The sequence below is a fragment of the Cheilinus undulatus genome, linkage group 11 (genome assembly GCF_018320785.1).
Source record: "Cheilinus undulatus linkage group 11, ASM1832078v1, whole genome shotgun sequence".
Lineage (NCBI taxonomy): Eukaryota > Metazoa > Chordata > Actinopteri > Labriformes > Labridae > Cheilinus > Cheilinus undulatus.
The window spans coordinates 20,132,525-20,159,888 of NC_054875.1; the positions used below are offsets into that span (position 1 = coordinate 20,132,525).

The window sequence follows — 27,364 nt, forward strand, 5'->3', positions numbered from 1 at the left end:
TTATCTGTCGATGGCTGATGTCTGTCAGAAGGGCTGATGTTGGCCAGTCTGATGCTCAGTACTGATGTTACTGATGCATCCCCATGTTTTCATTGATGTTTTTTTTTTATTTCAAAAAGTGATGAAGAAAGAAGAACACATTACTGGATTAAAAGTCAAGGTCACCCAAATGGGGGACAGAGGGGAAAGCTTTCTAGGGTCCAGCCACAATGGGGGTCCATGAATGTTGGCAAAAACATGATCCAACCTAAATCAAGCAATGATAAGAATGCCATTTTTAACAAAAATAGTCAAAATTATTAAAGCAACAAAAATACACTTTTGTTACTTCAAAAAATGTTTCCCACCTTCTTAAAATGGCATGAGTAATAATGTTATGGGATGGCCTTATTTAACTATTGGGAATTTTTGTTTTGGACTTGCACCCTTGCCAGGACCTTAACAGAAGTTGGGATACTGTTCTACTGTTTTAATGACACTGTCCATGTCATTTATGGCCCTCAGAGAGGCTTTTCAACTGAGCCAGGAACGTGGATGACTTTTGGGGATCTTTGAAGATTCAATCCACACCAGTAACTCCAATATTAAATGCTTTTTGTATCTATTTTTAATCCATGTCTTCACTCTCAGATCATTCAGGAGACAGCCTGAATAGCTCATAATGGAGAGAAAAACAAACAGGAAGGCTGTGATGTGGCTCTCCATGTCACTGCAGACAGGAACTGCTTTGAATAATGGCAAAAACAGAGCAGATTTAAAGAAGCACAAGATTTTTTGTGTATATATGCAAATACTTTGAACATTTCTTTGTCACAGAAGATTATTCTTTCACTTTTTGGTTCCCACGTGATGAGAGAATAAGTCTTAGTCATTATTAGTTACTGTGTGCCAGACATAAAAATCTTTGAGTTTTATTTATTTATTTATTTTTTTGCTTTTGCTTTTATAGTCCCATAACTTTTAAAAAAAATCAAGTGACATTGCTGCCGCTCTTATATACTTAAAGGCCATGTTGTACTGAATAAAAGGATGTTTAGAGCTTGGCTGTGCACCACAGGGTTGATGTTTTAAATAAATAAGTCCAGGCAGGACAAAATGGTTAAAATATAGCTGAGGGCTTGGAAGGTTAAAAGGTTAATAATTCTTATTGAGTGGTCTCACTCTTACAGTGAGGACAACAAAAACCATTCTCTAAAGATAAACTACAAAGAAAGTGGGTCAGTCAGTGTTTGGATTAATACTCACCCATATTTATCATGTTTGAAGTGAATTAAAAAAATAAAGGGATCCTCTTTCTCTTTCATTTGGTTTTAGTGTTGCAAACACACTTGAACAGTTTGAGTTTATTGTTTTATCAAAAGCTTCATTTTTATTTTCATCTCAAATATCAATAATGTTTTTGACTATCTGGGTTTTGTTTTTGCGGGTCTTTTCCAGTGAAAATAACCTTGAATCACGCATGAATCACGAGTGCTTTTTGAGTTGAAATGAAATAAAAACACTGTGCATGCTGCCCATGATTTCGCTCTGCTTTTGTAGCATCCTGCCTCATGTTGCAGAGACTTTCGCACCTCTGTCACACACTGATCACTTTGGGAGATGTTTGTCCTGTGAGAGCTTGAACCAGAGAACATTTAGTCCTGAATAAGAGCAGTGTATTAAAACAATGAAACAACAGTCAGCCCTGCTTCTCAACCAGGCAGCTGAATCTAATGCTGTTCCTGGGAAAGCATCTCTGCTGGCACACCTGTTGGTCCTCAGGGAGATGGATCTTTTTGTAGTCTTATGAAGCTCTGTGATTGTGTGTCTCTGTGCTGCTCTGTTCCCTCTAAATCTAAACTGTGAGAGTTATTTATTTTGAAACATGACGTATGGCACAGTGGGAGGGGATTCAGAGCCGTGAGAGGGTAGGCTGTGATCAAATTAGGCTCTCTAATTCAATCTGTTCACAGCACTTGGAGTCCATCATGGTTTATTTAGTAAGGTGAGTGTACTAATTGTGCTCTGGTTTCTCTCTCTCCCTTCTTCTCTTTCTTTTTCACCTACTTTTGCACCTTTGCACATTTTTCTCCCTCCCTGACTACCTTCCCTCCTTTTCTTCCACACTGCATTACACTTCTTCTCCCCTTCCCCCCACTCTTTTTCCACCTTCCTTACTCAATTTCATCCTCCTGTTGCATTTCTTGACCCTCCACTGGGTCTGTCTCCACTTCCTCTGTCCCTGTAGTAGAGTTAGTTGACCAGCAGAGGGTGCTGAGGACTGGCTGCTTGGTGACCGGGGTCCACACTCCACCAATTCGACGGAACAGCAAGCTGGCCACCCTGGGGCGCATCTTTAAGCCCTGGAAGTGGAGAAAAAAGAAAAATGAGAAGCTGAAGCAGAGTTCCACAGGTACAGAGCTGATGGGTGGGTGGAGGGTGAAGTGTTCTGGTGGGTGGTTGTAGTATTTCCAGGTTCATATCCACAAATAGATCCACACACTTACAAGCCCACGTTTCTCCGCATCCTTTCTAATGAATTAGGTTAGGAAATGTTAATGAGAGGGTGTGGGTGAGTATATGTGGGAACTCATGCTGTTAATGTGTGAATTAAATCCAAGCTCTTTCAGTTATTATGATCCCACAGCACAGACTTTGACTTTTACACTCAGTAAGACTGTTTTGCTTGTAAAATGAATACCACAACAGAACAAATACAATCTATATCAACATAATAATTCATCAGATAGATCCCCTGTTTGTAGCTCTCATGTTTAACCATGAAATATTTGATGCAGAGTGAAGGACTTTTTGAAAAAGTTACCACTGTTCCCAAGGTATTTCCAGTATCCTTGAAAGGATGTGTAAAGGATATGTGTTTCTGCTTTAAAAAGAATTGTGCAAAAAAAAAAAAAAAAAAAAAAAATTTAGATCTTTTTTCAGATCCAATCAGTCAAAAATGATGCACCCTGCTTTGCTTGGAAATGAATAATTTTAGAAAGGAACAACATACCAAATAGAGGCGACCAGGTCTGCCCACAGAGAATGGGCTCTCCCCAGTTGTGATTTATTGATAGCATGGATTAGTATGTTATGGGTTAGTATGGAATAGTATGGGTGTCAACGGTTACTTCATTCTAAATGTGTTTCAAACTTTTATTTGGTTCTGGTGCTGAAATGATTTATTTCTTCCACTTCTTTAACCCCTTTTAATAATCTTCTCAGCACATTTTCGTGACAATCATTTACCACTTGACATAAATTTTGTGCCATATTTGCTACTTTAAACCAATTTATTTCCACATTTTAACTGCTTTTCATTATTTTTATGTTTGTTTTTGCCACTTTAATGACATTTTTACCGTTTCTTAACTTTTTCTGCTATTGTTGCCTCTGTTGACCCCTTTTCATTACTTTATAACCCCTTTCTAAACATCTTTAACTGTATCGTACTCTTTGTTACGCCCATTTTTGCCACTTTAAATGTGTTGTTGCCACTTGTAACCCCTCGTCACAACTTTTTTCCACCAGCTTTTGCCACTTTTAAACAATTTTTGCCCCTCTCTTCTTATTTCTTTGTGCCTGTTAACCATTTTTTTGCCACTTAGAACACATTTGCCACTTTTAGTCTATTTCTGCTAACTTTGAAATCCAATTCCACCACCTTGTCTTGCCACTTTTAACACATTTTCATTATATTTTCAGAAAAAGATTTTACATCTTGAGGCTACAGTATATACCATGGCATATATAGTCTCTCTCTCTCTCTCTCTCTCTCGCTCTCTTTCTCTCTCTCTCTCTCTCGCTCGCTCTCTCTCTCTCTCTCTCTCTCTCTCTCTCTACATATATATATATATATATATATATATATATGTGTGTGTGTAGAGAGAGAGAGAGTTTATACTATTCTGGTAAAGAAAATCAAATATGTTAGACAGGGGTAGATAAGATCATTTAAGATAGTTTCTATTAGTGCAGATATACATACGAGGCGAGGCATTTTACCGTAGTAAGCTTTCTTGAAGTCCCACACAGGACCCAATTTAGCTTGGCTCCATAAAGCTCTACCCTTTTTGTTTTGGCTTCCTCAAACTTTGCCCAGCTATATTTGAATTAATCAGATATATGACAGAAATGTGTCATGAGAGACTGAATGTCAGGCAAATCTGTAAAATCAACACGTCTCCATCTTATAATTAAAAAAAGAAAATGTAAAATTGAAACACGATTTAATCAGAGTGTGAGAACATAAATCCACTAAGGGTTCATGATTGAGACTGACTCTATCTAAGTCACCTTGTGTGTCTGCTTTTAAAAGCATTTATAGCAGATACCTACAGTAATGAAGCATCACATCTGCTGAACACCAGGTTATGATGCTTTTGCTGTAACGGAGAGTGCTCTTCAGTCAGGGTGACATCAAATGTGAATGGTCATAGTGGGTCTAATCAGAGGCGTGATGCTGGGTTTGTTTGTTCCTTAAGTTCATGATCACAGACATGCAGTTCATTTAGAGGTGGCTGAGAATCAGAATTATGAATCAGGAATGTTTTTCTGATCCCTTACAGGGGGGAAGTCAGATGTAACAGTTGCTGCTATATATAATATAGAAGAGAGTAATGTGGACATGTAAAATGAAATTTGACCACATAAGATCCATAAATATAAGAAATAAGCCGCAAGTTTAACCAGTGGCAGAAGCAGGAGGGTTAAATACCCAGGGCTTAGCCCAACTTAGGAAGATCTGGAGTCATGCTACAGAGAAACTGATCATCATGCAGTTAAAGGCACTGGTCTAAGTGGTTTTAAATACAAAAAGACAATTAAAATATGAGTTTTTGGCCTGAGGCCAGTTGTATTCATAGTATTATTAAACAAAGTGCTCAATTTAAAGCAGAAAGATAATGCGTTATCATTTTTTCCTCCTTGTTTTGATTGAGGGCAGAATTTACACTACTCTCACTGAACCCCAGAACCAGCAGACAAAAATACTGTATGTTTGTACCAACTCTATCCAATATACCTGCACATGTGCACAGTTTCTCCTTTTGCACCTCTGTACAGTATTTTGCCATGTTTATACTGCATTTTATATTTTTATTTTGCTATTGTATTTTTCAATAATAATCTATTTAAGTTTCCAGCCTCTTTATGTTTTATCAGACTGTAAATATTTTAATTTTTCCTAAACTGTATTTGTTAAGCACCAAGTACAAAGTCAAATTCCTTGTATTTGAACATGTTAGTCAGTTCTGATTCTGTGTGTTTGAGGAAAAAGCACAGTAGTGTCAGTATTTATTTAAGAAAACTGCAGCAGTATCAAATACCTACTGATATGGAGGTGTCTTTTCAGTCACATTTCATAAACCAGAAGAATAAAATAATACTTAAATGATACAATTTCTGCCCAAATGTAATGATTTAAACAGCTGTATCATTTGTCAACATTTTCATTTGTCAACACTCACATTAAAATAAGATGGTCTCAAAGTGGAATCTCATTGTAAGAATATGTAGATCAGCTCTCTGAAGAAAAAAAAATAGAGAAATTTGGGGAATAAGCAGTAATCCATATGAAGTGCTCTGCAGAAATCCTGACATCTACACACCTCATTGTCCTCTCACAGATGTAGCATTATCCAGCGGTCTTCTATGCCACGACCCAAACTCCCCCACCCAGGGCTGCTGCTCAGACGGTGCTGTCCTGCTCGGAGGATTCGGGGGACCTTTGAGCCCAAACCTCACAGTCAGCAGTGTGGAATACCTCGGTCCTGATGAGGAGCTGCCCCCACCTGGTAGGACGATCCCGCTCCATAGCCAGACTCAATGAATCAATGGAGGTTAAAGAGCTGCAAAATGAACAGTAGGGAGAAAATGGATTGATAAAGTGGTTGGGTGTCTTTGCCTCAGCTTTATAGAGGATCAATATGAGAGTGTATAAAGATCGCTGTGGTTTTTAATGAAAAGCTTGAGACCTTTGAACAAAGATGAACAGTTGATGTTAAAGCACAGTTTATGTCTATATGTTGCCATAAGAAGAAAAGAGTTGTATTAATTGTGTTTTTGTCTCTTTGTAATCCACAAATCCAATTTACTGTAAATGAACCAGATGAATATCTACCACTAGAGGGCAGCAAAAGACAGCACAATGACATTTATTGCCTCCAATCTAATCTACCATGAGAGATCTACAACATGACTTGCTGTTGAAAACCAGTATTATACAGTTTATTTCAAGTTACATGTCATGTTACTATTGGTATGACTTTTTTAACTGTGTTAAAACTGTGTTCACTCATATGTATTTCTACCAGTCAATTAGTGATAACAATCCTTATCCTATAAACACCCCTTTATAAGCAGCTGTAATCCTTTAATAAAGAACATATGTTCACACTCTGTGTTGTGAAAACAATTCCATCCACATTTTAACTGTTTCTCTCCTTTGTAACTGTCCACCTCTAGCTGCCCCTCCCCAAGACTGTGATCAGGTGGAGGAGAATGTATCATTACTGCAGGAGGAGGGAGGAGAGGAAGTGCACCCTGCTGGGGATTTACCTGAAGGGCTGCAGGAAGGGGGAGAGCAGATGGAAGAGAGACCAGAGGAGGAAATCCCTACAGGAACTTCTCCACCACAAGTACCTCCTAAACACTTGCCACAGCTGAGTACTGGAGATGGTAAGTTATTTATATCTCCTAGAACACAGTTAATGAACAACAGCTTTGCTTTTAAATGTAAAAAAGGGAATGACAGGGAAGAGAAAAACGCAGCAGATGAGTAAAAGGCTTTGGGTTGGAACAAGTGGTCAATATAACAAGGCTTTTTTGACAAAAAAATGTATAAAAGGGCCATCTTTAATGTAAATGTGAAAACAGACTTCTACAAAATAATGTCGACTAAATTAAAATATGTAATGTCAAATTAGTGACTGCATTAATATTCAAGTCAGTATTTAGTAGATGGACCTTTGGCTGCAATCACAGCACTGAGTGTGTGTGGACAGGCATCGATCAGGCTTGCACATCTGGACACTGCAAGTTTACTCCATTCTTCTTTGCAACACTGCTCAAGCTCTGTCAGGTTGCATGGGGATCAGGCGTAAACAGCCCTTTTTTGGAGAAACAGTCGAGTTTCACACTAATACAACACAACAAATTTTGCATAATGGTGTAGCTAGAAAAAACAGAAATTTGGTTTCCATCTAGTTATTCATATTAACTTATTATCCCTTTTATAATATTAATGTTAATGCATTAAAAGAAAAAGCTTGTTACATTTCTGATTCTTTTTTTTCTTTAAATGTTCAACCTTAGCTCATAATTAGGGATGGTTTATTTTCACTCCCCATAAAGCTAAAAGCAGTCATAGCAAGTGATCAAAATACAACCCCAATTTTAAAGTTGGGGTTGTATTTTGTTATATGTAAATTAAAAAACAGATTGCAGTGATTTGCGAATCTCACAAACCCATATTTCATTCACAATACAACATAAACAATGTGTCAGATATTTAAACTGAGACATTTTACCATTTCATGATATATTAGAAAATGTTCAATTTAATGGCAACAACACATCTCAAAAAAGTAGGGACAATGCCATGTTTACCATTATGTAGCATCCCCTCTTTTTTTGGTAACAGTCTATAAACATCTGGGCAGTGAGGAGACCAGTTGTAGGAGTTTTTGGAGAGGAATGCCAGCCTGTTCCTTCCCATTGTAGGATTTTAGCTGCCAGATTTTCATTTAATGAGGCAGCAAATTTTTCTATTGGTGAAAGGTCTGGACTGCAGTTCAGCACCCTGACTCTTCTACTGCAAATATGCAAGGCCTCAGCATTGACGGTGTCTTTTCAGATGTGAAAGCTGCCCACACCATAATGTAACCCCATACCATCAGAGATTTAGGTTTTAGAACTTTAGACTAAATATGCTGGATAACTCCTCTCCTCTTTAATTCACAGGAGAAGATGTCTGTGGTTTCCAAAAGTTATATCAAACTTTGATTCATCTGAAAAAAAGTTTCTCATCATGCCTCATTCATTTTACAAAGAGCCTTGGCCTAAGAAAACAGGGGCAGTGTTTCTGGATTGCTTATTCTTTAACTTGTATTTCTGGATGGCATGACGAACAGTGTTGATAGTCAATGATTATGGAAGTGTTCCAGCACCCATGCCTGGTTTTATGCAGTGCTGCCTTAGTTCCCAAAGAGATACTCAAAGTCATGGCAATTTTATGTTGAATAAACTTTTTTTTTCTGAAATTGTTCCACAGTTTTTTGACAGCTTTTTGCAGATAGGTGAACCTCTGCTCATCTGTACTTCTGAGGTACTCTGCCTCTCTTAAAGACTTCTTTTACAACCAGTAATGTTACTGACGTATTGCCCAGTTAGTTGTAAAATGTTCCTCTAGCTGTTTTTCATCAGCACCACTTCTTTTTCTAGCCTTTTGTTGCCCTGTCCCTACTTTTTTTTTAGATGTGTGGCTGCCATCAAATTCAAAATGAGAAAACATTTTTCATCTGATGTTTTTTATGTTCTATTTTGGACATATGGGAATATGGGTTTATGAGATCTGCAAATCATTGCATTCTGTTTTTATTTACATTTTACACAGTGCCCCAACTTTTTTTGAATTAGGGTTGTATTTTAAAGCATTTTTTTTTTCAAACTCAACACATCTGAATCTTATATCACGTATCTAGGCCAGGTGTAATTTAACAAACAAAAAATAAGCTATTTATTTGTGTTGTATCTGTTCCTTTGCCACACGTAATACAATTATTTTTACATGTCATTTTACCACACAGTAATCTACCAGTGTATTGTTTATTTATGCAGTGGTCTACCTGTCTATAATTATCTTGATATAAACACATTTTTGGGGCTTTCTGAGGGGCTTAGACCTTACTGTTGGGGCTACAGGACCTCGTTAGGAGCTTTTTTCAATAATCAGACCTATTCTGACGTCAATTTATTCACTGTTGGTCTCTTATTTACATCCAGTTTATGCATCTTAATCAATGAAAGCTGATTTAGACACCAATAATGACTATATCTTGAGGCCCCTGCCCATATAAAACAGGTGTTCAAGTCAAGCAGGCTTTACTCTTAAGATACCAGAGGTAAAAATAGTCATGTGTTTCATAAACTTTTAACAAACTCGCACCTGCATGACTCCCCATCCTGTGACAAAATAATCCAAAATAACAAAGCATAGGCAGTTTTCTTAAAGCTACTTCACTTTACTGTAAAAATGTAAACAAAGCCCATTTTAGCTGTTGTCTTTTCTTGGTTGCCTTGTAACTACCAAAGAGAAATCAGTAATATCTGAATTTATTTTCATTACCAGCTAAAAACTTAAAACAGGAGCTTTTATTTCCTTGTAGTATTTCTTATCTCTTCCCTCTCTTTCAGACTCTGGCCCCGTGTCGCTCCCCACTCACCTGCCGAACTCCTACCTCCCTAAGGAGCCTCCACCCAGGGCCTCAGAGAGCATGGCTACAATGACCCTACCACTACGAGGACCCCTGGCAAACCCCTCAGGGTCCCCACATCTAGGAAATATGATACACCCTCCCATGCCCCCTAGCTGCATTATGGAGGAACTGCAGAGAGCCTTCGCTTCCAAGAACAGACAGGAAAGGTGAGTCAAACATCAACCTCCTCATTCAGACACACGGGTGTACAGACAAATACGGAATATTACTAAATCTTCTATATTTGACATCAGATATTATTCTTCACCTTCAATATCCTCCTCTGTATCCGTTCAGTGTACATGAAGGGTGTGAGCAGGGCTCGCCCCCTCGGCTGTGGTGTTCTGACGGACGGCTCTCCCGCTCCTGTAGCTCTGAGAATCAACACACATCATCTTTAGTGGGGGGCTGTGTGGTAGGTGGAGGGTCTGACTGGCCCAAGAAGGAGGCGGAGGAGAATAAGGAGAATGTGCGGCTGGACCAGTGCTTCTCCAACACCTCAGGCCTTCCCATGGACTTGGACGGCTGGAATGAATCCGTCATCTCCGGTGGGTTAAAGATCCATCATACTGAGTTATTTAGAGTGCAGTCTGTGGGTTGTTTTGATTCTGATGAAATGATCCATAGATTAAAGATTGAATGTTAGCTTCAGTTTTCAATGTAGCTATTTATTAGCATCATAAATGAACAGTGCATATAAAAAGTATTCAACCCCTTGGATGCTTTACCCTTTTATTGGTTTTATAAATCAATCATGATTAATATAATTTGGCTTTTTTGACTGCCCAATAAACAAAACAAAACACCTCTTTAATGTCAAAGTTATGTCAATTAAAAAAAAAGTGATATAAAATAAGTGACTGCATAAATATTCCCCCCCTTCAAGTCAGTTTTTAGTAGAAGCACCTTTGGCTTCCGTCACTGAGTCTGTGTGGATAGGGATCATCAAGCTTGCACATCTGTACACTGTAATTTTACTCAGTTTTTCTTTGCAAAACTCCTCAAGCTCTGTCAGGTTGCTTGGAGACTGGGCGTGAACAGCCCCTTTTCAAGTCCAGCCACAAATTTTCTGTTGGATTGAGGACTGGGCTTTGACTCAGCCACACCAGAACAAAATAAATCGTCTTACAGACTGAATAAGATCGTCCTCCAGGATTTTCCTATATATTGCCACATTCATTTTACCCTCCATCTTTTACAAGCCTTTCAAGGCCAGCTGACAAGAAGCATCCCCACAGCATGATGCTGCCACCACCATGCTTCACAGTGGGGATGTTGTGTTTGCGGTAATGCCTCTCCTCGCTCAGCTGTTGAAGCTTGAAGCTTGTAACTCCTTCAGAGTATTCACAGATATCGTGGTTGTCTCTCTCACTAGTCTCCTTCTTGCACAATCACTCAGTATTTGAGGACAGCCTGATTTAAGGAGATTTACACATGTGCCTTATTCCTTCCATTTCTTGATGATTGATTTCACTAAACTCCAGGGGATGTTCAGTGCCTTGGACATTCATTTGTATCCATCCCCTGACCTTTACTTTTCAATAACCTTTTCACTGAGTGGCCTGGAGTGTTCTTTTGTCTTCATGGTAATTTCCTGAAACCTAATAAATGCATGTAGGGCAGCACAAATTGTTCTTAGTCATTAAAAAAGAAGGAAAAAAAAGAGGAGGGTGGTCAGGTGATTTCATTACTACACGTCAGTGGTCAGTACTAAACTGAGCATTTTTTCTTGATGTTTTCTTTACAGTTACACAATAGACAATACTGTGACAGATGGAACGTTCTTTGCTGCCAAATTAAACCCAATAATGACTCATGTCATAAAAGTAAGGAAAGGCCCCCAGATTCGATAAAATTTACACATAGAATCTGTGTTGTTATATATGACTTTCTCTAATGTTGCAAGTTTGGCAAGAACATTAAACCAGTCTTGGATAGAAGGGGTGGAAGCATCTTTCCATTTACAGTAAAGTCGTTTTTTGCGACTGCAAAGGCTACAGCCAACCACCTGCTGTGAGTCTGTTCTTCTAATCTGGAAAAGATACCAAGTAGGCAAACAGCAGGGTGAGGATGTATTTGTTTTCCTATGATTTCACTGGCCTTTTGACAGATTTCCATCCAAAATCTTTTCGAGGGGGCACATTCCCAAACCATGTGCAAATAGGTGCCCACTTCAGTTGAGTTTTTCCAGTTGGTCAGAGGCCCACTCTAAATAACTTACTAGAGGTCCAATGATACCGATGCGTGGTTTTGAGTTGTGTCAGTTTCAGTGAAACATCTTTAGAGACTGTGTGGGCCCTATGCCAAACTTCATCCCACTCTTCTTCAATAATATCACATCTTAAGTCAGTACTCCACAGCCTCCTTATTCCCTGAAAATCTGTTGTTTTTTGTTCATGAATTCCATATAAATTCCAGCTGCATTTATTTTTGATTTTCCTCTTTCCAGTATGCATTTATCCCAACATGTTGATATAGGAGAGGTTTTGCTTTTGCCTCTAAAGGCTTCAATTGCACTTCTTAATTGGAAGTACTTCCACCAAGGTATTTGAACTCGAGAGGTTTCAGCATTCATCTCCATATGTGTATGAATCTGCCGTCCATGTATAAATCTGCTACTTTGGAAATGCCACTGCTGCACAGCTCCTTCCATTGAATCGGCTTCCTACCTATGGTGATAGAGGGATTATTGCAAATGGGTACCCATGGGGACTGTGATACAGATTCCCTGGTAAGTTTGTGGATAGTCCTCCAAATATTATTTAAAAAACTCAGACAGGGATGTTGCTCCTTTACACCCTGTTGCTTGATAAAAAGAGCATCATTCAGCTGTAAGGGCTGGATACATTGTTGTTCAATGCTAGCCCAGGGTGGCTTGGGATGGGAACATATAACCATTGAAATAAACTTATTAAGTGTAAAAGCCCAATGATAAAGTTGAAGATAAGGCAGGTTGAAACCTCCCTTATCTTTGGGTGTTTGTAGAGTTTTGAGGCTGAATCGTGCCTTCCTCCCATTCCATAAAAAAATTGTTTATGTATTTATTAACTTTCTTGTATATACTGTCGGGTATTTGGATTGGCAGCATGTTAAGTAGATAGAAATAGTTTTGGGAAAACCATCATTTTAATGGAGGATATTTTACCCCAGAGGGAAAGGTTGAGTCCCTTCCACCTATAGAATAGAATAGAATAATTCTTTATTGTCCACCGAGGTGGAAAATTGTCTTTGGCTCATCAGCACAGGAGACGGACAGCACTAGGGTACAAACATTGTCATACATAAAGACATATAATAGACACAATAAAAACAGTAAGATATAGTAAAAACAGTAATACAAGTAGAGGTAAAATGGGATCTAGTAAAATAAGTAAAACATGAAGGTAGAGCAGTTCAGTTCATATGTGTGGATTGGTCACTTTGTCATATTCAATTTGAGTTTTCATTTTTTCTAGTACAGGACCAAAATTTACTTTGATTATATTTTTAAAACTGAGTGGAAATGTAATACCTAGGTATGTCATGCCATTTTGTGGAGTAGTAATGTTAAAACTACTCATGTCTGGCATAGATGCTGGATCAGAGAGGGGGGAAGCCTCTGTTTTGGACCAATTGACTTTGTAACCGGAAAAATCTTCTATTATTGCTTAGATGGTCATGACTGACTGGAGGGGATCAGAGAGAAATAAGATGACATCATCAGCCAATAACACTATTTCATGGGTTTCACTGTTTATTGTCACTCCTTTGATAAATGTGAAGAAAGTAACTTAAAGCACTGCAGTGATGCCAGACAATCAACTTCTGGTCATTACTCAGATTTGTCTATATTGCAGCCAATCAGTAGAGGGAGCTCTAAATCTGTTGGCTTTACTTTATACAAGGAGCTGCACTGTTTCATTCTTTATGCAGTCTATGTGACTCATAAGCATTTTCAAATTTCAACTAACTAAGCAGTTCTGCCCAGCCCAAATAAGATGTTTTACATATACATAAAGATGATTTGGAATAATTTATGGTCTTTAACTAAAGTTTGGCTTCATCATTTTGCAGTTCATTTTCAGAAACCTTGTTTGAACCTTTGGCTATCTAGTTACATATAAACGAACGATGAGCCAATCACAAATATGATTGTCAACACTCCAACTAAAGTGTAAAGTTGAGAGTTGGCACTTAGCCCAAATGTTTATCATTGCTGCTGCACAAAACAAAGATTCTACTGAAACAGCATCAATGGTACTGAAAGTAGCAATCCCTCCATGTGGAGGACTGTAGCAAGGGATTGGGTGAAAAGACATTTGACATTTAAAACTGTCAAATTCAGGAAGTTGTACTTTCCTCTGTGTTAATCCATGTGTGTGCTTGCAGGCACACTTCCTCGCAGGCTAAGGAAGGAGTTGTTGGCTGTCAAACTACGAAACAGACCCAGCAAGCAGGAGCTGGAAGACAGGAACATCTTTCCAGCAAGGAGCGACCAGGAGCGCCAAGAAATCCGCCAGCAGATTGAAATGAAACTTGCCAAGTAAGCAATAAAATCTCCTCAACATTATTATCTTTATCTTAAGTAAATAGGTTTGTTATATAAAATGTTAGCAAAAAAGTGTTTTGTTTCAATCCAGAGTTTTTGGAACTTTACATGTCTGTATGATAGGCCCATTTAAAGAAATTACACTTGTATCAACTCAAAAAAAGAGAGAAAGATTTATTTGGTTTATTATGGACCACATCCAGATATTTAGATAAAAAAAATCTATTCTTATCTTTGGAGAAATATCTTTATATGTCTGTTCTCAGAGTGACATAATGTTAGTATGAATTGAAGATAAAGTCATGAATTAGTGCTTGTATTTTACACTTTTGCTATTGAACTGTTGACCCTTGAATTGATGTTCAGATGTATGGGGTTGTGTCACTACTGGTGCTAAAAGTCAAACACTTACGTCAAACTCTCTAGGTGGTGTGTGAACCACACTAAAACTTTCAAGAGAGCTCACTCTATATTGGAGAGGGCTAACAGCTAACACATCAGAAATTCATGGATGCAGTAGCTTATTTGCCCATGGAATAGAATATTGTTGTCAGCAAATACCTTAGTTAAAACAAGACTGAGCACAAGACTAGGCAAGTGTAGCCTTTTTGTATTAATGAATGTATTCCTTCAGTCTGGGAAACCCCAGAGAAGCACTAATGACCTTATTAGTGTGCCTCAGATCATGTTAGAGCACACCATAGGGTGGTTAATCACAACAGGATCAAGAACAGGGTGCATTGTACTCAAGTAGTCAGTTTACTGACACATTTATGAGCTTCAAAACAAAAATACATACCATCCACATTTATCCATCACATACAGCTGAACACAGCCAGCACAGAAAACACTCATGTTTCAGAGTTTAAAGAGTCATATATTCAAAAGACAAAATTTAAATTTCCAAGTCTATACAGCCAAAAATATTGACATTATAAACTAAAAAAGAGGAATTTCGGATCATGAATTTACTATGTTGTAAAGGCAAAAATTTATGGTTGTGGTTCAGTTTGCGACTTTAAAATCTCAAGTTTTGGTTGATTTGAATTTACGACTATTTCAGAAAAATATTTTTTTGTAAACTATTGACTTTTTAAACTTGAGAATTTTATGTTTTTTCTTGAAAATTAACGCATCCTCTTTATTTTTCTAAAGTTCCTATTATGCAATAATAATAATGGATAGTTTATACATAGATCTTTTTTCAGGAACAGGTGTATGTATGGCGACTATGTTGGGGCAATTTGTTTATGAAAATGATTAAAAATCATGTTTATTTTTTTTAATTTTGGGGCATTTTTGTGCCTTTATTAGATAGAGGAGGACGGTGGATAGAGTCGGAAACAGGGTCAAGAGTGGGGGAGAGACATGCGTTGAGGGGCCTCAGGCCGGATTGGAACCCAGGCCGCCAGCGTACATGGGGAGCGCCTTTAACCACTAGGCCACCTGCTCCCCCCCCAAAAGCCTGCCCTCGGTCTCCTCTTGTCCTGTTTCAAAAGCTAGTAGAAAGTTTTGATGCCATTTAGATAAATACTCTTTCTGATTGTTTTGTTACTTTTATTATTAAATCTACCAGTAATGTAATATTTCTGAAGTTATGGACATATGTGATTAAATGTGATTATTTAATCACAAAGCCTATAATAAATTTGATTAATTTTTTAATCGACTGAGAGCGCTGGAAAAAAAAAGGGATTTTTAGATTAAAAATACTATCTGGTAATAACTTCACTAACAAAAAATACTTTGGAAATGTTTTACTTAACAAAAAAGTGTATATCCATACATTTTTTTTGTTTCATTAATTTTGATTGTACCTTATTCTTATCTATTTTTAAATGTATTGTGAGGTGTCATGATATCCTCATCTGTTGATGCAGGAAAAACACAAACGTCGAGTAAATTCCTGGATGCTTCAAAGGCACAACTGTCCTCACAGTTTTGGAAAGCAACAAGTACAGACAGTCGCTGCTTCCAGGAACGCTCCTTGTACAAGCTGCACTGCTGATGTTCCCTGCAGGGACATTAATAGAACAAACCGCTTTTCTAAAACAACTGAGAAAGCCGACGTCCAAAGACTGACAGTGAGAGTCTTGTGAGTGAATGTGTCACAAGAACTGCGTTCTTTAACACCATCATATCAAACAGAGGCACGTTACGCTGTTACATAACCTGCTTGGCAATAACAGCCGCGAAGAAAGCGCCACCCACACTTTCAGCAGAACAAGATCTATCAACTGTCTGTGAGACAACTATGAATACCTCCTACAGGAGCTATTCTTAGATCCACTGCAGGAATCTTATGGTTGTTTGAGAAAAGGTGTAACATTGGTCACAAGTTCACAAACAAGCTTATTAAAAGGTGAGGACTGAACATGACTGCGGCTTGCATAAGAGGCAGCTGGGTCTGTGTTTGTAGAGGCAGAGAGGTCCCACTTGTGGCACAGCAGTGAGAGATGCTGATTATTATATAAATATGTAGTTCCACGCAGCATACGGTCCAGTTGACTCACTCGTTTGGAATTACGACTGTTTACAATTGTTCATGAGGCCAGAATAAATTAAAGCTCTTGAGAGGATCAACAAGGACTCTTGAAAGAGTGTTTTTATGTGCTTCGTGAGGATGGTGAATAAAAGCTTTCCAGTGAAAATTCTTTGCAAAGAGACAGCTCAATAGTTCTGTTTTGTTTGTTTGGAGTTAATATCACTGCTGACATCTGGAAGGCCTTGAGGCTCTGAATAAATAAAAGTGCTACTGCTTTAACCAACTTTTGAAGCACATTACAGGAAATGTGTTTTTTGTATAAATTGAAGGCACACTGCACCATTTTAGGAGGAAATCCTGGCTAAAAATAGCTGAGAGAGAAAAAAACAGCTCATTTCCCCTGGGAATTCATACTGAATGACAAAACAATCCATCAAACACTCATCTGGATTTCTCCGGGTGCCTCCCGCTACAGATTCAATCAGCTCTTTATTCCATCCTATCTGCTTCTCACTGTGAAACCCTACTGTTACATTTGCTGCCGATCGAGCAGAAAATTCCATCACTGCTCATGGTTGATAATGACACCTTGTCTATCTGTTGTGTCAGTGATAGATGACCTTTCTATCTTTAGAGACTCCCAGCCTGGCACAAGTGCTGCAGTCGCACTCTGCTGTTTCTAATCTTAGTCTCTGCCACTGTTCAATAATGCATCTCCCCGTGCTCTCCAGAAAATGTGTTGTCGGGGAGTTATGTGTGCAGAAATAATAGACAAGAAGAGCAGCTAGTGTACAAGAAATGGGAAGAATGCAGGGAATGGCCATTTTTGTCTCTTTAGCACAGTTGGCAGCTGAGATAAAAGATTTAGAGCCTCTGCCACCCACTCAGCCATTGGTGTTTTAGTCTTTGTTTAAGACTGTCATTCCTGTCTTAGCAAGCATGGTTCGACTTTCTATTCTCACTCATTTTGTTACAGAACATCCGGAAACCCTTAAACCAACAGGCGTTTCTGCGTCATCATGGTATTCTGGGGAAGCCTTTCTACATTTTCAGAGATTAGACTTGGGTGCAGAAGGCAAACAGCGGGTAAACTGGTGCAGTGAGTCAATGTGTCGTCTCATGTGGAGATATTTCAGGTCTTCCCGAAAACCTCCTCCTGCCTCCTGAGAGCATCTCATGAAACCAGTAAAAGGTTTTGTGATTCATTTAGTTTCCCAGAACAAAAATACGGTCATGCAACCAAAATAGCGTTCAGTTTTTTTCAGCTCACGACAAGTATAGCACCCCATTTCTAAAAATAGCCTCTGATTCTGTGTGAAGCAGACTCTGAGCCGCGTGTAATAGTAAAATCTCCATTAGTGTGTTGCTAGGGAGAAGTGAGAATGTCTGTGGGAGGACGCTAGTGTCTCAAAGATACCAAGTGTTGTTGCTAAGCAACTCAGCGACCAGGTCAATAATATAGAGGATGGTTGTATTCATTGGGGCTTTGGGAGTGATTTTCCGTTTCATCTGTTTGAAATGTAAAAGCTTTTGGGTAACTCTGTTTATCAAAGAAGTGCTGTGATGGCCTGCTCCACTCCTGATGAGATTTAACTTTTAATCAAAGTAAATAACTGTGATAAGAAAAACTTGCGCAAGGAGATGAAAACAATAGAAAGGGATTGATCAACTCTGATGTGGCAATTAAGCCCACAGCTCTGAAACTGGTGAGGAAAGATTGAATAATTCCTGAATGATTCCTCTGGTTATTGTCTAGCCACTTGTGTGCTAACAAAAACAGATTCACTGTACACATTACTACCTAGATGTAGTAAAAACGTATGACAATTGCTCAATACATAAGCCATGCCTCTCGTGTCAAAGTGGTGTTAAATAGTTTAAACATGGTAGGGATTTAAATATTAGCTGTCCAGTGGCTCACATACACACCATGGGACCTCCACCACCTTTGTAGTTGCCCAGGTCGCTGTAGGTGTGACCTAACTTTGATCTCTAAGGGACATAACTATAAAGTGTCCAGTGTCACCCAGGGTTAGAGGGATAAAGAGAGTCCCGCTGTGTGGTGGCATTCTGTCCTCTCTGTCCTTTCCACCTCTGGAGATGTACCGTCGGGGTGTGCCTCATGCTGTCTAAAGCTGAGCCCTGTTGTGCAGCTCACATTTATTATTTATACGGAGAATGAATAGTTCAGAGGAGTGCGGGAAAACACTGGATTTAAGAGACCTTTGTGAAAGGCTAAGATGGTCAGGGAATGGAACAGCTTGTACCAGGTGTGATCTTTATGTTTAAAATTGATTTGGTATAGTGCAAAAGAGGTGGGAATTATTTAGATATTAAAAAGGCAATAGCTTTTTTTTTCCTTTTCAGTATTTTTCTGGCATATGAAAGTGTTTTGGTCAATGTACCAGGTGTGACCTACATGTTTAAAACGAATCTGTTGTTGTGCAGAGAAGGCAGGAATTATTGAGTTATTAATAAGGCAACAGTGTTTGATTCATTGTAGTGCAAAAGAGATGCATGTAGATAAGATGTTAAAAAAAAGTAGGGCTTGAACGATTTTAATTTTTCAGTGGCGATACCGATTATTAATTCATGAGACTGATAACGGATATTAGGAACCAATACGCATTCATTCTGATTTACAAAATGTACTTAATGTGGCAAAAGTAAAACTGCAAGATCAGAAAAATGAAGGAAAATAAACAGTTTAGCCCTATCTCTATCAGCATGAGAAATGGCACAGAGCAACACAGTCAAAGCAGGAAAACAGAAAGTGATCCCATAGCTTCCTGTGTCAGGCTTAAATGTTGATCAGCTAGTTCTCGTGACATCCAGCCCATCAGCCAATTTTATCTTTTAAATATTTTTTTGGCATTTGAAACTTTGTAGTAAAGGAGGTTAACCGCTTGAAATACATGTACCAGGTATAATCTTTATGTCTAAAAATGGAATTTAAATAGTGCAAAAGAGGAAGTAATTATCGAGAAATTTAAAAAAGGCACCAGTTTTTGAATATTTCAAGAATCTCCCCTTTGTGTTTGATTGCATGGCAGTAAATGGAATGTTGTAGCTTGAAATAAATTTACCAGTTGAGATTTTTGTTTAATTTTGATTTGACACATTGCAAAAGAGAGAAGAATTAAATTAGATAACAAAATGTAACCACTTTTTAAAATCTGTTAAGTATTTTTTTCTGGTGTTTGAAAGCATTGATGTAACAGCTTAAAATAAATTTACCAAGTGTAATTTGTAGGTGTAAAATTGATTTGTTAAGGTGTAAAAGTGGCAGGTTTACTAAAAGGTAACAGCAATTTTAATCTTGTATTTTCCAAATGTCTGAAAGCTTTGTAAGGGAATGCAAAAGCTTGACTTAAACAAACCATGTGTAAACATTATGTTAGTTTAGTTATTATTATGTTTAGTTTAGTTTTTTTCTGTAGTGCAAGAGATTAAAATTGTTTAAGATATGGAAAAGGAAAAAAACTGTTTTAGTAGCATTTTAAAGCTTTGAGGTAAGAGAATGTAACAGCTTGAATGAAATGCGCCAGGTGTGTAACCATCGTGTTCAAAAATGATTTTATACAGTGCAAAAGAGGTGAGAAGCTGCATCAGATACTGAGAGACAACAGCATTTCTTTTTTATCTGTTAAGTATCTCTCCTAGGCTTTGAAAGCTTTATAGTAAGTAAGGGAATGTAACCGCTTGAAATAAATGAACTAAAGCATCCCTTGAAAACGAGATGACAAATCTAAAGGGATCACCCATAGTAAAGACTTTCAAATGTACTAGATGTGATCAGTTTGTTGAAATGGGTTGGATGAAGTACAAAATAGAAAAACAGTGTTAGATCATAGAAACGTGACAGTATTTTCAAACCTGTAAAGTTTTCACTCCCAAAAAAATCTTTTGTGTTTGAGAAAAAAACAATCCTCCCTTTAAAAAGGAAAAACAGATCTGATGCAACAGTGTGTTGTAGCGTGCTCCAGTAGCCCAGTGTGCAGCAGGAGGAGGCTGGGGATGCCGAGAGTGGGAGCCTACTAGGGCCCGCCCCTTTCTCATTATGCATGCAGTAACCAGGGAAACTAGGGGAGTCTCGCCCAGGCAGCCCATCACGACTCAGTTCAAAAAGCGCTCGTAGTCTGAGCCGGATAGTAGAGTAAACGAGCTGCTGCTGCGGACTACACTACACTCAAACACAGAGGCTGCACCTGAGATGCAGAATCTCGGAACCGAATAACAACTCAGTGGAGATTTCCCACACAGGAGAACCAGCACTCCTCTGACTATTATTCCAGATGTGGGGAGAGCCTCTGCCTAAGCAGCACAGCCGCGGTTTGGATGCGAGATGGAGACATAGGGGATTCCTCTCGAGAACGCGCATAGTGAAGATACTACGACTACGGTTTAAAGAGGATAGGGGACAGTTGAAGTGAAAATGGTTCAAAACGTGGTGTTGGTGTTTCTCCGCAGGAGGCTGAGCCAGAGACCGAATGTCGAGGAGCTGGAGAGTCGGAACATCCTTAAACGTAAGTTTACGCACAACGATATCTGTCTCCACATTCCCCTTCTATACACTTCACTCATAATCTCTCTAAGTACACATTATACGTGTAAGAAAAACTCTTTTGAAAACAACAAACAGGGCAAGACAACACAAAAATAGGACAGATCGCCCGATGTTGTACATTATTTAGCAGCAGAAGAACGCCTGAGTGCACAATCCCTCTCTTCACTGTGAACTTTGTAGGAGATGATGGGAAATGGATTTTTACACTTAAAGCATGACTGAGTTAGAATAGCTTAGTTATATTTTCCACCTAATAAATAACAGACCGAGGACTGTATGGTTTATAATCATTTAAATAAAAACTATGGTGTCTTTTTTATGAATGTTTAATAATGAATTCAGAGTGAATTCCTACTTTGGCTGTTTTTCTTCAGAGAGAAATGACCAGACAGAGCAAGAGGAGAGGAGGGAGATCAAACAGCGGCTAAATAGAAAGGTAAGAAAGTGTTTGGCACTAATTAGTATGGAAAAAAAAAACCTGAAATGATCAACTTTAATAAGGAAGCTCCAGTGGAAAAACAGCCTTTACCTTAAATTTGTCCCACTTCATGTGTCTTTCAGCTCAACCAGCGGCCAACAGTAGATGAACTCAGAGATAGAAAGATCCTGATCCGTTTCAGTGACTATGTGGAGGTGGCCAAAGCTCAGGACTATGACAGGAGAGCGGACAAGCCCTGGACTCGGTTATCAGCAGCAGACAAGGTGTGTACTCCTTTTTAAAACAATTCCTACTGACAGTGAGGGGTCAATGAAATCACGGACACCTTGCTGACCTTTGTCGCCTGTCCTTAATCAGTTAAACTTATCACCAAAGATGCAGACTATTTAGGCTAGTCTGATTACGAAACTCCCAAAACACTCTGACTTAATGCTCATCAGAGATATTTCTATTGCATGTACCAGTTATCAGCTTATCTCATAAATCCCCTGTTCTCTTTAGATTTTTAGGCTGATCCTGTTTTTTCTTCCCCCTGCTGTCACTTTTCCGTTCAAAAGTCTCAGCACCCCAATGGCCCAGCAAGCACTTAGGGACGCACTAATGCCCATTTTTCTTTTTCTCCACAGGCTGCCATCCGAAAAGAGCTGAACGAGTTTAAAAGCACCGAGATGGAAGTGCATGCCTCCAGCAAACATCTAACAAGGTCAGTGCTGTGGAGAGCATGTCTGTGTGTAGTATGTGATGGGAAGCATGTTGTGCTCTATTCTTGGTAGCAGCGGTCTATATTTAGCTCTCCTAGCTTATGCAGAGAGTGCCGAGGAGCTAAAGATAGATGGGAGAGCTTCTAAACTGGGGGGAGGGTGTCCTCTGGAGGGTTCGTGATGCCGCGTAGGGACGAATAATAAAATGCCAGGGTGTCCTTGGTTGAGCTCTGAAAAAAAAAAAAACAGGGTCTTCATGAGCTGTAACAGTGACCCAGAGGGAGGGTGGGATGCAAGTACATTAGTGCATGTAATGATGGCTAAAAATAACCACGTTTGCAGTAATACCAGAGTATGAGGACAAAGGCACTCTCTACTCTCCTTGTTCTAAACATGGCCTCTCTTCATGTTTATCTCTCCAGGTTCCATCGACCGTGAAAACACGGACTTTCTTCTGTGAAGAAATGCTGACCTTGGAAATTTTCTGAAGCTGCTCAGAGCTGCTCAGTCTGGACAGTTAAAAGAGCCTGGAGCCTCTTGGTCTTCGGAGTGTCTTTGACATTCTTCCAGCACCCTCGACTATCATATCATCAGTATGAGAGCATGGGTGTGGGAGAGGAGATGATTAGCGGCTGTGTGTCCTGGAGACAACTGAACGTCGCCTTACGGAAGCTGGCTGGTGAAAGAGTAACTTTGGAGGAGCCTCAAACTCTCGGGATGAGAGTGGAGGATAAAAACAATCTTGTCATTCAGTCAGTGTTGTTTCTTTTTGTACTATTTGATGGACTCCTTTGACAAGGCAGTGTGAATCTGTGTAGTGGAAGGAAGTTGTGCATGTGACCAGCTTCACCTTTTCTTAACTGATGAATAATGTGTCACTTGGACTGTTTAAAGACTGTGCAGTCTGGGGTAGAGGGAACAGGGGATGAATTTGATATCAACTGTACATACAGTATGTCAATCTGAATGAGACCGTCAATGTCTTCACTGAAAAGAGAAATACCTTTGTAAGCACTACTTGTCTTCAAAATACAAGGTCTTTTTTAAGAATGGCTTGTCTCATTTTTCAAAATTTTATTTTGATTAAAAACAATAAGTTAAATAGAAATTATGAATAAAATAACTGACATAAAACTTTGAATATTCAGTTGACAGTCTTAAACCCCTTATGAACCTGTTTGAGAAAAAATTTGAGATTTATATTAAAAACACCACAGAGCCAAGCAAATAAGACATGAAAACGCAATTTTTCTGCGCTATTACAGAAAAAAATGAATAAATAAACATATTAATTTCATCATATAATAAATACCAGAATACTCAAACAAGTCTAATAAAACCAGACTTACAGCAATAACACATCCAGCTAGGAATAAACCAAACAAATCCAGACTCAATAAAAACAGAGTGGAGAAATCAACACTTGAGGTAAACGCTGAAATGAAACAGCGCAGTGGAAGAACACTGTACTGTATGTTTGGCAGTAAAATACAAAACATTGTTTACAGTGGAAGGACCTTTGGTAGGAGTGAGTTCAACTCCAATCCAACTCCATCAAGGGAAAAACAAAGCATGTAGGCCTCGCTTCACACTCTGGAGCTCTCCCTCTTGCTATAAAAGGAACAAAAGCTCAAATAAACCAGTGACAAATCCTCCACATACTGCACTGTGTGGTAAAAAGGTTTTCACAGCAGCACTGCTCTGCTGACAGGATGACAAAAAATTCAGAGCCTAATTATTCTGGTCTAATCCAGGCTGCAGGGTCACCTGTGTCGTGTCATGTCTACTCACCATCTGACTGAGGAGTCTGTCCTGAACAGACTTCATGTCTTTTCTTATCAGGCACATCTGAAAAACAGAGAGGTTTTAGAGGGTGCAATGCAGAATATGACAGTCAGGACAAGCAGGGTCAGCGACTAGCTGACACATGAGACAATGAGATAAGCAGAATGCTGTAAAGGCTACTCAGCAAAAATTACTGGAAATATAGGCCGAGGTGAGGTGAAGAGCTATTTAAAACAATGATGGAGCGCAGCGGGAATTTGCTCACTTAGAGCTCCCTCAGGTTTGGATTTATACCGCTAATTACAAGACTAACACTTGAACAAAGTAATGAAGAACATATTAGATAACAGCTGTGAAATGTAGGCTAGAGGATCAGACCTGGGATGTGAATATTTTCTCCTCATACTCCAAGCTGGGACACATGTTAGTCTGCAGGGCTACTGTTAAGGTATCATTCCTGTGGGGAAGACAGACAGAAATACAGGAAGGCGATAAATGTATAAGAGCTAAAGAACACACAAGCATAAAAAAAAAAAAAATGCAAATAAAGTTTGGGTTGTGCAGTGATGCAAAAGCCAACACATTCTGTTAAAAACAGGGTTGCTGCTCCAATTTAAAATCAGATGTTAGACTTCTTAAGACCCAGACAAAGTGAAATTAAGGTCATTTTAGGATTCAATAGGGTAGTCTATGGCTTTTTTTTGCGTATCTTGGAATTTGCCACATGATCACTGTTTAGCCCTGCTGACTATTCCACTGTCATTTTCTATCTCCAAGCCATACTTACTTAAATTTACATTCCCCAACTTCTCCTCTCTTGGGTTTGTGGCTTGCAAAAGCTCATGCAAAACACTCCCAAAAATGCAGCCGCATTTGCCCCAAATTGTCATGGAAACAGCCACATCCACAAAGAACAATGAAAAAATGATGTAACATCCATCAAGCCTTAGTCACGATGGCATCTAAAATTTAAGACATCTCACACTTAAACTTAAACTTAAACTTCAACCCTAAGGAGGAGTGAATCAGATCCACGCTGATATTTCATTATTTGGCCCCTAGTTTTTGTTTTGTTGTTGTTGTTTTTTTATTCCCACCTATGGGTTCTTTGCAGATGACATCATGCAGCAGCAGAGAACACCCCTTGGGAGGCAAGAAGTCATTTCTACATAGAGAACCACTGCAAAAAGGCCACGTTTTGAGGGTTTACTGCGATGCCAAGTGTTCAAAGTGCAAAAGTATAAACATTCTTAATAATCATGCTACTGTGACCCAGACATAGAGAAGCAGTCTGGCAAAAGTTAAAAAAGATTAAAATTCAAAGAGAAACAGCAGCAGACTAGAATTAAAAAAAAACCTCTATCTAAAACTTGGAGGAACAGTGTCACCAAACACTTGTGTATGGTCCGTTCCCACAAAGCAGTCTGGCTTGGTTCAGTACAGTTTTCCCATGGTTTAGCACATTCAGCACATAGAACAGGCTTGTTTGTGAAGGGCTCATCACCACTTGGTCGCTCACCCAACAAGGACTTTTTGGTTGATAGTACATCACAGTTTCAATTAAAAGCATGTTTGCGACAAAATTATGATTTTTTTATATGTGAAAGAGGCACAGCTAGCCTCAAGACTTTTGTCTTTCTTCATCTGGTTTGATGAACTACTAACCCTAACCCCACTAAGAGGTCTGTGGGACTGAGTATTTGTGATATTGAATGTCTCCACACTAGGTAAATCAGTTAAACTGTAGTAAATATCACATTTTCTAAGTGAAGGGATTGTATTTAATGTATGTAGAAATTTTCTGATGATAACTGCAGCATAGAGATCCATTTAGAACTGTTAAGTACTAACTTTTCTCTGTTCATGTTCATTCCTAATGGCTGTCCCCCACTAACTGACCCCCAATGGACCTTCAGGATCACATGATTGCAAACAACCTATAGACATAATTTGTATGACAGTGTATTAGGGTCACTAGAAAAATAACAAAAATTAAAAGGAACAGTAATTTTCAAGATTAAAAAAAGGAAATATTCAAGCTTAAAAAGTACTGAATTTAGAAGGGAAAAGGGAGTTTTGAAAACTGTACCTTAACATATGGAAGCCCATTTCCGCCACTTAAAAAATAAAAATGTGGAAGTAAGGGAATAAAAAAAAGAAGAATCCTAAGTCATAATTATGAGATAAAAAGTCGAAATTATGAGATATGAAGTCAAAATTATGATATTAAAAAGTCCAAATTATGAGATATGAAGTCCAAATTATGAGATATAAAGTCCAAATTATGAGATATGAAGTGGAAATTATGAGATAAAAAGTCATAATTATGAGATAAAAAGTCGAAATTATGAGAAAAAAAAGTCATAATTATGAGGTAAAAAATCAAAATTATGAGATTAAAAAGACGAAATTATGAGATAATAAAGTCATAATTATGAGATAAAGAGTCGAAATTATGAGATAAAAAGTCGAAATTATGAGATAATGAAGTCACTGTAACTACTGCACAGTTACACCCTTTATCTCCTAATTTTGACTTTTTATCTCATAATTTTGACTTTTAATCTCATTATTTTGACTTTATTATCTCATAATTTCGACTTTTTATCTCATAATTGTGACTTTTTATCTCATATTTTTGACTATATTTTCTCATAATTTCGACTTTTTATCTCATAATTATGACTTAGGATTCTTCGTTTCTTTTTTTTTTTAAATTCCCTATCTTTAACATTTTTATTTTTTAAGTGGCGGAAATGGGCTTCCATATTAACAAGAACCAAAACAAAGAATTCTTGAGATTATAAACTTTTAAATGGCCTATCATGTAGAATCATCATCAAATCAAAGGAAGCCTTTTCCTTGCACAAGTTCAGCAGGTGAGAGTCATACCTGATCACTGACTGAGCAATTTGGAAGTATCTTTGATTTTAGCAAAGAATCATCTCATTATCATTATCATCTGGGCTTGGAAGAGTCATTTCTGTATACGAAGGCCATCCAACCACTGTTTTCAGGTTGGTTCTTGTAAGTCTACCACTTCATAATGTTGTTAATTTATGACTTTGTAAGTCAGAGTTCAAAAAGTCCAAATTTACAACTTTCAATCTTTTTAATACTGTACATTTCTCTAGTAGGGATGTACATTTCTTTGAGAGGGGGATGATCTGGGGGTCCTCCCCAAGAAAATTTTGAGGTCGAATACTTTATTTCATGTGTTCAGGTATATTTTTATGCACTTATTTGTCATTGAATACCCAAATGTCTGCCCTCCTATAAATTTGATACAGTCAAATAATGCCTCGGCAGAAATCACTGAAATTTTCTACTTTACTTTTAAAATATGGATTTCAACATAATAGGGGGATTCACTTTAGAATTCTCTGTTTGTCCCCTGAAATTCA

At 38.3% G+C, this 27,364-nt stretch overlaps 2 protein-coding genes across 2 annotated transcripts in view; one reads left to right on the top strand and one right to left on the bottom strand.

The window, feature by feature from the left end:
• phactr3a (phosphatase and actin regulator 3a) overlaps window positions 1–23,184 on the top strand; it is a 52,710-nt gene extending 29,526 nt beyond the window's left edge. Inside the window, exons 2-12 of the mRNA XM_041799954.1 lie at window positions 2,231–2,392; window positions 5,607–5,774; window positions 6,445–6,657; window positions 9,394–9,622; window positions 9,753–10,003; window positions 13,824–13,977; window positions 20,939–20,994; window positions 21,410–21,471; window positions 21,597–21,737; window positions 22,101–22,177; window positions 22,598–23,184. Coding sequence (XP_041655888.1) covers window positions 2,231–2,392; window positions 5,607–5,774; window positions 6,445–6,657; window positions 9,394–9,622; window positions 9,753–10,003; window positions 13,824–13,977; window positions 20,939–20,994; window positions 21,410–21,471; window positions 21,597–21,737; window positions 22,101–22,177; window positions 22,598–22,613 — 1,529 coding nt within the window. The 3' untranslated portion in view covers window positions 22,614–23,184. The remainder of the gene's footprint in view (window positions 1–2,230; window positions 2,393–5,606; window positions 5,775–6,444; window positions 6,658–9,393; window positions 9,623–9,752; window positions 10,004–13,823; window positions 13,978–20,938; window positions 20,995–21,409; window positions 21,472–21,596; window positions 21,738–22,100; window positions 22,178–22,597) is intronic.
• A 234-nt stretch (window positions 23,185–23,418) lies between these two features.
• Window positions 23,419–27,364, bottom strand: part of sycp2 (synaptonemal complex protein 2) — a 30,545-nt gene continuing 26,599 nt past the window's right edge. Inside the window, exons 43-45 of the mRNA XM_041798732.1 lie at window positions 24,339–24,417; window positions 23,967–24,023; window positions 23,419–23,786 (exon numbers count right to left, since the gene is read on the bottom strand). Of these exons, the coding sequence (XP_041654666.1) occupies window positions 23,730–23,786; window positions 23,967–24,023; window positions 24,339–24,417 (193 nt within the window). The 3' untranslated portion in view covers window positions 23,419–23,729. The remainder of the gene's footprint in view (window positions 23,787–23,966; window positions 24,024–24,338; window positions 24,418–27,364) is intronic.